This window comes from Natrix helvetica (assembly GCF_964273705.1).
Source record: "Natrix helvetica genome assembly, chromosome: 7".
NCBI classification, from domain to species: domain Eukaryota; kingdom Metazoa; phylum Chordata; class Lepidosauria; order Squamata; family Natricidae; genus Natrix; species Natrix helvetica.
Genome location: NC_138558.1, coordinates 73,134,088 through 73,144,146, shown reverse-complemented (window position 1 = coordinate 73,144,146; position 10,059 = coordinate 73,134,088). Strand labels below are relative to the sequence as shown.

General features: G+C 43.5%; 1 protein-coding gene across 1 annotated transcript; it reads left to right on the top strand.

Moving 5' to 3' along the window:
* Window positions 1-4,929: 4,929 nt before the first annotated feature.
* LOC309395706 (toll-like receptor 6) lies at window positions 4,930-9,872 on the top strand. The gene is made up of 2 exons (XM_081960183.1): window positions 4,930-5,150; window positions 7,405-9,872. The coding sequence occupies exon 2, from the start codon at window positions 7,462-7,464 to the stop codon at window positions 9,799-9,801; it is 2,340 nt and encodes a 779-aa protein (XP_081816309.1). The 5' UTR covers window positions 4,930-5,150; window positions 7,405-7,461; the 3' UTR covers window positions 9,802-9,872.
* The last annotated feature ends 187 nt before the right edge of the window (window positions 9,873-10,059 follow it).

The following is a 10,059-nucleotide window of genomic DNA, read 5'->3' as shown; positions in this document are numbered from 1 at the left end:
GCAGCTCCGTGGTGGGGCTGCCAAGGTAGCCCCCTTTGATCCGTGTTTCCCAATCCTGGCAGCTTGAAGATGCCTGGACTTCAACTCCCAGAATTCCCCAGCCACCAAATGCTGGCTGAATCCGTCCCAGGCGTCGTCGTTTGAGGACCCCGGATTTAGTGCAATATAAAAAAAAATCCAAATAATTTTTCTGCGGACCACCAAAATTTTCTCACGGACCACCAGTTGGTGACTGTTTGATGGTCATTCTGTCACCCAGCCAGTTGCTCAATCAATACAATGCAATGCGATAGCAGAATTGGAAGGGACCTTGGAGGTCTTCTAGTCCAACCCCCTGCCTAGGCAGGAAACCAAACACCACTTCAGACAAATGGTTATCCAACATCTTCTTAAAGACTTCCAGTGTTGGGGCATTCACACCTTCTGGAGGCAAGCTGTTCCATTGATAAATTGTTCTCACTGTCAGGAAATTTCTCCTCAGTTCTAAGTTGCTTCTCTCCTTGATTAGTTTCCACCCATTGCTTCTTGTTCTATCCTCAGGTGCCTTGGAGAATAGTTTGACTCCCTCTTCTTTGTGGCAACCCCTGAGATATTGGAAGATGCTATCATGTCTCCCCTAGTCCTTCTTTCTCTTAAGCTAAACATACCCAGTTCCTGCAACCGTTCTTCATATGTTTTAGCCTCCAGTCCCCTAATCCTCTTTGTTGCTCTTCTCTGCACTCTTTCTAGAGTCTCCACATCTTTTTTACATCGTGGACACCAAAACTGAATGCAGTATTCCAAGTGTGGCCTTACCAAGGCATTATAAAGTGGTATGAACACTTCACATGATCTTGATTCTGTCCCTCTGTTGATGCAGCCTAGAACTGCGTTGGCTTTTTTGGCAGCTGCTGCACACGGCTGGCTCCTATTTAAATGGTTGTCCACTAGGACTCCAAGATCCCTTTCACAGTTACTACTACTGAGCAAGGTATCATCTATCCTGTACCTGTGCATTCCGGTTTTTTTGCCTAAATGTAGAACCTTACTCTTTTCACCACTGAATTTCATTTTATTAGATAGTGCCCAATGTTCAAGTTTGTCAAGATCCTTCTGTATCTTAAGCCTGTCTTCTGGAGTGGCTATTCACTTGGCTATTCCTGCCAGCTTGGTGTCATCTGCAAATTTGATGAGTTCCCCATTTATTATCATTGATGAAGATGTTGAAGAGTACTGGGCCCAAAACAGAGCCTTGGGGTACTCCACTGCATACCTCCCTCCATGAAGATGCAGTTCCATTGAGGACTACACGTTGAGTGCAGTTGGTCAGCCAGTTACGAATCCATCTGGTGGTGATGCTGTCTAACCCACGTTCTTCTACTTTATCTAGTAGTAAGTTATGGTCTACCTTATCAAATGCCTTACTGAAGTCAAATTGATTCTTTTCCGCATCACCTCCTCTTTCCCTCCCTCCCTCCCTCCATCAACTACATCATTGTCCATGCTCTTCCATTACAGATAATCCTTGACTTATGACCACAACCGAGCCTGCAATTTGGCAGATCGAATCTCACCAGGCTCAAGGTCGACTCGTCCTTCCGTCCTTCTGAGGTGGGTAAAATGAGGACCCAGATTGTTGGGGGCAAGAGGCTGACTCTCTACACTGCTTAGGGAGGGCAGTGTAAAGCACTGTAAAGTGATATATAAGTCTAAGTGCTACCGCCGTTGATGAGTGAGTTTCGCCCCATTCTGTGACCTTGCCTGCCACAGTTGTTAAGCAAATCACTGCAATTGTTAAGTCAGTCATACCTTTGTTAAAGTCAATCTGTCTTCCTCGTGGACTTTGCTTGCCAGAAGGTCGCAAAAGCAGATCATGTGACAACGGGACACTGCAACCGTCATAAACATGAGTCAGTTGCCAAGCATCTGAATTTGGATCATGAGACCGTGGTGAGGACGCAGCAATGGTCCTAAAGCATGAAAAAACGGTTCTAAGTCTCTCTTTTTTAGAGCCAAGTTTGTAACTTGGAACTGTCACTAAACAAATGGTTGCAAGTCAAAGACCAGCTGTTGTTGTTGGTTGCGAAGTCATGCCCAACCCATTGCGACTCCATTGACAACGTTCCTCCAGGCCTTCCTGTCCTCTACCATCCCCCAGAGTCCATTTAAGCTCACGCTGACTGCTTCAGTGACTCCATCCAGCCACCTCCTTCTCTGCCGTCCCCTTCTTCTTCTTTTGCCCTCCATCTTTCCCAGCATGAGGCTCTTCTCCAGGGAGTCCTTCTTCCTTCTCATTAGGTGGCCAAAGTATTTGAGTTTCATCTTCAGGATCTGGCCTTCTAAAGAGCAGCCAGGGTTGATCTCCTCTAGGACAGACCGGTTGGATTGCCTTGCAGTCCAAGGGACTCAATGCAGAAGTCTTCTCCAGCACCAGAGTTCATGCTGATGCTGACTGATGCTCCGTCTGTGCCAAGGAATTTCGAAAGCAAATATTGAAAGTGATCCATGTTATTCTTTTAAAAACAAAGGAAGGGGGGTGTTGTTTCTCCATCCAGCTTCGGGTGTCAGTGTACATTGGCCCCTATCCCTTTGCTGACCTGGCCAGTTCTGAATTCACCATGGCTTCCATCTTTTCTAGAAATAGCTCCTTGGCCCCTGTATGGTCCCACTTTCACAGCCATCCATGGCAACTGGGAAAACCACAGCCTTGACTAGACACACTTTTGTTGGCAGGGTGATGTCTCTGCTTTTTAGTATGCTGTCTAGATTTGCCGTAGCTTTCCTCCCCAGGAGCAAGCCTCTTTTAATTTCTTGGTTGCAGTCCCCATCTGTGGTGATCTTGGAGTCCAGGAAAATAAAATCTGTCACTACCTCCATTTCCTCCCCATATATTTGTCAGGAATTGGGAGGGCCGGATGCCATGATCTTAGTTTTCTTAATGTTGAGTTTCAAGTCAACTTTTTCACTCTCTTCTTCACCCTCATCAGGAGGCTCTTTAGTTCCTCTTCACTTTCTGCCATTAGAGTGACATCATCTGCATATCTGAGGTTATTGATATTTCTCCGGGCAATCTTTTTTTAAAAAGTCTTTTGTTAAACACACATTAAAACATTGGACACAGTGTAACTCTCCTGGCAATGTCTTTGCCATACATACTAGAATATAAAGTTAAATATTATAACCACCCTGCTTATTTACAATTCGTCTATTCAATATTTACAAATATAAGAATATCGTATTTCAATCCATGTTGCTTTGTTCTTGTCTTATTTACTTTACTTTACTTTTATTTAATTTATAAACCACGCCCTCTCCCAGAAGGGACTCGGGGCGGTGTACAGTCATATTAAAACACAATATAAATACATACAGATATAGATAAATATGGATAAATATAGATGGAGGAGGTAACATATAAACTGTACAATAATAATTAAAATTAAAATTAGAGATACATTAAAAACTACCCCTAAAAAACTACCCCAGAATAAAATGTTTGCCAGGAGGTTAAGAATGGGTCTATAAATGGGCTAGGCCAGCTAATTGGAACAGGTCTTATACATTTTCACTGTTATGATTTCATACATAATTCTAATCTCTATTCTGTAAACCTTAGTCATTGCTTATTTTGGATCTTTCCGTTTTTGCTCCTACCGATAACATTTATCCCAGATATTCATCTTTGTTTTTCAATTCCCATGTCAATTTATCCATTCCAACACCAATCAGAATTTTCCTAATAATGTCCTCTTCATGTGGAATTTCCCTATTTTTCCAGATTTGGGCAAAGACCGTTCTTGCTGCCATAATAGTATGTATTATTAAGTAGATTACTCCCTTGTTATGTTTATCATTTATAATTCTCAAAAGAAATAGTTCTGGTTTGAATTCTATTTCCTCTTCGGTTGTCTCTATCAGCCACCTTTGAATTTTCTGCCAATACAATACAATACAATACAATAGTAGAGTTGGAAGGGACCTTGGAGGTCTTCTAGTCCAACCTGCTGCCTAGGCAGGAAACCCTATACTGTTTCAGACAAATAGCTATCCAACATCTTCTTAAAGACTTCCAGTGTTGGGGCATTCACAACTTCTGGAGGCAAGCTGTTCCACTGATTCATTGTTCTCCCTGTCAGGAAATTTCTCCTCAGTTCTAAGTTACTTCTCTCCTTGATTAGTTTCCACCCGTTGCTTCTTGTTCTACCCTCAGGTGCCTTGGAGAATAGTTTGACTCCCTCTTCTTTGTGGCAACCCCTGAGATATTGGAAGATGCTATCATGTCTCCCCTAGTCCTTCTTTCTCTTAAGCTAAACATACCCAGTTCCTGCAACTGTTCTTCATATGTTTCAGCCTCCAGTCCCCTAATCCTCTTTGTTGCTCTTCTCTGCACTCTTTCTAGAGTCTCCACAACTTTTTTACATCGTGGCGACCAGAACTGAATGCAAATATTCCAAGTGTGGCCTTACCAAGGCCCTGATAAAGTGGTATCAACACTTCACGTGATCTTGATTCTTTTGTTTTTTGGCACAATGTTATTTTTCTATTCCTTTCTCATAGTTTCTTGCCATTTTCCCAGGTGTATATTGTAGCCAAAGTTTATCGCCCATGCTACCACTGTCTCCTCTTCACCTTCTGCCATTTCGAGTGGCGTCATCCGCATATCTGAAGGTGGTTGATATTTCTCCTGGGCATCTAAATTCCAACTTTTGACTCTTTCGTCCCTTTCATTTCTATCTCTTGCTCCATCGCTCTCATTTATCTATCGGACTCTCATCTTTGGCTCTTCTCTCAAGTTATCTCAGGCCAGCTGGGGTGGGTGGGGGGAGGGAGGGACTTGTTCAACCAGAATCAAAAGAATTAAGTTTTTGGGGGGAGGGCAGGGGGTGGGGCCCCCTTTTCTGCTCCACCTTCCCTGGCCGGCGCCTTGCGCTCGCTAGAGTGAGAGTGAAAATTTCCCGTCTCCACTTTCACTTTTGGCCCTTCGGAGTTTCCCCGAATCTCTCGCCCTGGCTGGGTGGGGAGGGGTCTTCGCGGAAAGTGGAAGGAGAAACGGGCAAACCTTCTTTCTGTTTCAGACAGCAGGGAAGTTGTCAAGCCGAGCGACACGCGTGTCCGCGCGTCTTCAGGCGTGTATCCAAAGATCCGGGCAGGTCCGTCTCTAACCTTCCAAGGTAGGCGATGAACGTGTGAAGCGGCCGGGGAGAGCAAGGGCGCGAGGAGGAAGAGGAGGTCCCGCCGTTGTTTCGGCGGTTGAATCCGCGGAGGGCGAACCTGTCCCGGAGCTGCGCGCTTCTCAAGCAGCGCAGAGCCACCGGGAGCGCATCTCCTGCGCTGCGAAGCGCTTCAAAAGAAAGAATCGGAATATGAATAATCAGAGGTTTGGCCCTCAAAACATTCCCTTTGCTTTTGCTGACTTTCAGAGCATTTCTAATCCCTGCCTGAGTTATTTCAAGCTGACTTCCTCTTTTGAAGCAGATGAGTCTTAGAGAGAGAGAGAGAGACAGAGAGACACAGAGAGACACAGAGAGACACACGGAGAGTCAGAGAGAGAGACAGAGAGACAGAGAGACAGACACGCACACACACACACACACACAGAGACAGACACACACAGAGAGACAGAGAGAGAAAGAGAGACAGAAAGAGAGAGAGAGAAAGAGAAAGAGAGAGAAACAGAGAGACACACACAGAGAGACACACACAGAGACAGAGAGAGAGAGAGAAAGAGAGACAGAGAAAGAGAGAGAGAGGGAGAGACAAAGACAGACAGACAGACACACACACAGAGAGAGAAACAGAGAGAGAGAGAGACAGAGAGACAGAGACAGAGAAAGAGACAGAGAGAGAGAGAGAGAGAGAAACAGAGAAAGAGAAAGACACAGAGAGAAACAGAGAAAGAGAAAGACACAGAGAGAAAGAGAGACAGAGAAAGACAGAGAGAGGGGGGAAGAGAGAGAGAGAGAGAAACAGAGAGAGAGAGAAACAAAGAGAGAGACAGAGAGAAAGAGAGAGACAGAGAGAGAGAGAGAGAGAGAAACAGAGAGAGAGAAAAACAGAGAGGGAGGGAGGAAGAAATCAGACAAAACTCACTTAAACACTGCCTCGCTTAGCAATGGAAAATTTGGGCTCAGTTGTGATCAGTTGTGAGAGCTTCTTTAAGGACCAAAGAGAATTAGATTCTCTCCGCCTCAACTGAAAAAAATAACCAAAGGAAAAAAAAGGGCCAGGAATCAATCAAATTCCTTGGCAGAGTTTGGGGAATGAAAAGCCAATAAGTGGCCTTTAATGCAGTGGTCACCAAACCGTGGTCCATGGGCCACTGGGGGTCCATGAGAATATTTTGATGGTCCGCAGAAAAATTATTTGCATTTTTTTTATATTGCACTAAATACTATTTATCTTTTTTTAAAAAATCATATTAGTGGTCCGCGGAATTTAAAATTATGAATTTAGTGGTCCCGGAGATCCAAGAGGTTGGTGACCCCTGTTTTAACAGAATTTGAATATGTAGCAAAACTTTAAATAGAAATCAAATATTTCTACGGCATTATGTTCTTTAAATGTGACAAGAAGATCTAGACATATGTCGTAAATATATGTCTAAAGATCTAGGCATATGTGCTGTGGGAAACAGATTTAGTCCCTGAGATGTAAGACTATACATGAGCCACAATGTGGAGGAAGTAGCTGCTATTACAACATCTTGTACGGCCTCCGAGTAAGAAAGAAACTAGGAGGGTGAACATGCAAATGATCTTATAAAAGCTCAAAACACAAAGGAAATATTCTGTGCTGCTTAATTCCTTCCCCAAATTACCCGAATGAAATTGTCTTGTAGAATCACAGAGAACTATCGCATTACTTTAGAGAAGTTTGCAACAAATCACGTTTCTAGTATCATGGGGGGCCAAGTTAATCAATGTTAACTTTTGTGATCATACATTATTAACAGACATTCCTGTTATTCTGTTAAGGGTTCTTCTGTATATATAAAAATTTCTGTGTGTGTGTGTGTGTGTGTTCCAGCATAACTCTGGAACGCCTTGAGCAATTTCAACCACACTTGGTACACAGATGACTTGCTCTCTGGAAACAAATACTGTGGGAATAAGACACCCCTAACATCCCTCGGGGTATGTATTCTGTTAAGATGCAGCCTGTTGTGCCTTTAAATGGCTTCTACTGTACTGCTGTAAAATGGCTTCTACTGTACAGCGCAGTGGAGCTGCCATGGTAATGGCTTCACAGTACTCCATGAGGGGGCTCCCTCTGGTAAGGGGAGAAAATCCAACATTAGAAATTACGTTTCCCCCCTATAAATAAATACTCGGGCAATCGACTAGTTTATTATAACTAATATTGAACAATGAAATATTCAAGGCTGACATAATATTGTACCTTGAATTTTTTATTTTATTTTAACAGAACGATGTCCAGTTGACAAGAAGGCCTATATCTGACTGTCCTGTGGCTGGGAGGAAAATGTCAGCTATGAATAATTTTCTCTCTCTTGGTATATTTGCGATAACCTTATGGAATTTCACCCGCTCAGCCACAGAAAATGGACTTATAGCAAACTACTCAAAGAATTCCCTGTTTGCTGTTCCCAATGATTTATCAACGCAAACCACAGTTCTGGATCTGTCCGATAACAGTATATATAAATTGGAAATCTCTAATTTTCGTTCCCTCCCCAGCTTGCGAGTGCTAATTCTGTCTCACAATTTTATCAGAGAATTGGATTTTGGGGTTTTTCAGCACAACAATGTCTTAGAGCACCTTGACGTATCTCACAACGCACTAAGGGATGTTTCCGGTTTTCCTATTAAAAGTCTCAAGCATCTAGATCTCGCTTACAGTGACTTTGCCGCCATCCCACTCTTCACCAAAACGACAAAGCTGAACTACTTTGGAATTAGTGTGAGAAAACTTTCAAACGTCAGTGCTCTTGTGCATTTACAATTGGACACGCTGTTTCTGGACTTAGAAAATCTTGATGAATACAGGCCAGGAAGTTTTCTAGTGTTCAACGCAAAGACCGTTCTGATTGTGCTCCCTCAGAACGCAAAGCTTCGCGTCCTCCCGGATCTGCGGTTCAACGGTACAGAAAGTTTACAACTTTCTAAGATCCCCTTGGCGCAAGCGGAAGACTTAAGAACATTTCTGACGAGGCTGGATGAAAAAAGCGCATTGCTAAATCTAACCATCGTCGATACGAAATTCAGTTGGAGAGGCCTCACTGACGTCTTTAAAGAAGTGGGGAAATCCAGCATTAATCATTTAACCATCTTGTACCCAACCATTACTACATTCGATGCGGGGCCTTTTAAAAATGTGGCTCCCTCATTTAAAAGTTTAACCATCCAATATGTACTTCTTGACACAGCAACATTTGACCAAAGCATTGCGTACTCAACTTTTGCAAACTTGAACATTGACAGCCTTACTATTTCTGATTCTGGCATATTATATGTATTTTGTCCTGAAACACCCAGTAGCTTTAAGTACTTAAGTTTTAAAAACAACACGTTGACTGACACAATGTTAAAAGGTTGCAAAAACTTAGCTCTGCTGCAAACGCTCATTTTGCAAAAAAATAGGCTCGAGGATCTTACCAAAGTGAGCTTCATGACAACGAGCATGAGATCTCTGACTTATATGGATGTAAGTCAGAATCACCTGTACTACAAAGACGGTGAAAGCAAATGCAACTGGGGGGAATTTATAACTAAACTGAATCTGTCATCCAACAAGTTAACGGACGCTGTCTTTAGGTGTTTACCGAACAATATCCAAATGTTGGATTTACACAGTAATCAGATTTCAGCCGTGCCGAAAGAGATCGTGGACCTGACGGCTTTAAAGGAGTTAAATTTGGCTTCGAACAGACTCAGTGCTTTTCCCGGATGCGGCCATTTTGGAAACCTTCAGGTGCTTAACGTTGAAAATAATTTTGTCCTTGACCAGTTTTCTGAATTCTTCCAGACCTGTCAGAATATTCAAAGATTAAAAGGGGGACGGAATCCCTTCGGGTGCCACTGTGAATTAAGGCAGCTCATCAATCTTCAAAAACAAGAATCGGTGGCATTAGTTGGCTGGCCTGATGCTTATCGGTGTGAATATCCCAGTGACTTAAGGGGGACTCTCTTAAAAGATTTCCGCATTTCTGAACTTGAGTGCAACGTGGCTCTCTTGATTACCGTCGTTTTAGCGGTCGCTCTGTTCGTAATAGCTGTCGTTGCCTTCCTCTGCATCCGCTTCGACGTTCCCTGGTATTTCAAGATGATGTGTCGTTGGAGCCGGGTGAAACACCGGATCTGGAAGAATAAATCGGAAGAGATCCCCGAGAGCATCCAATACCACGCATTTGTCTCCTACAGCGAGCATGACGCTAACTGGGTCAAAACAGAGCTGATCCCCAATCTGGAGAAGGAAGAAGGGTCCTTAAGGATCTGCCAACATGAGAGGAATTTCATTCCAGGGAAAAGCATCGTGGAGAACATCATTGACTGCATCGAGAAAAGTTACAAGTCCATCTTCGTGCTATCTCCCAATTTCGTGCAGAGCGAATGGTGCCACTACGAGCTGTATTTCGCTCACCACAAGTTATTCAGCGAAAACGCCGATGGTTTAATTCTGATTTTGTTGGAGCCCATCCCGGCCTACATCATTCCCGCCAGGTACTACAAACTCAAAGCTCTCATGGCCAAGAGGACCTACTTGGAATGGCCAGAAGACAAAAGGAAGCATGCATTTTTCTGGACTAATCTTAGAGCAGCTCTTCAGATTAAGTTGATCAACCCTGAAGAAATGAATAGATAAGAATGTCAACGGTCGAACACATTGCTGTTCATCGCTTTTTAATTATAGGAAAAATAATTTTAAATAGTGTAGTTCAGCAGTCGGTTCCGGATCCTGTTGCAACCAGTACGGTTGTCCTCCACATGCGCGCACATGCATCTTACCATCCAGCAATGCCTCCAAGCCTCTGCGACGCTCCAGCTGTTCGGCGGAGCATCGTGCAGGCACTGTATGCGCCATACACATGCGCGGAAGCACAGAAGGGTTTAAAGACAAGTA

Bases quoted from the DNA above. Each gene is read 5' to 3' on its own strand.
- LOC309395706 (XM_081960183.1), top strand. From the start codon at position 7,462: ATGTCAGCTATGAATAATTTTCTCTCTCTTGGTATATTTGCGATAACC.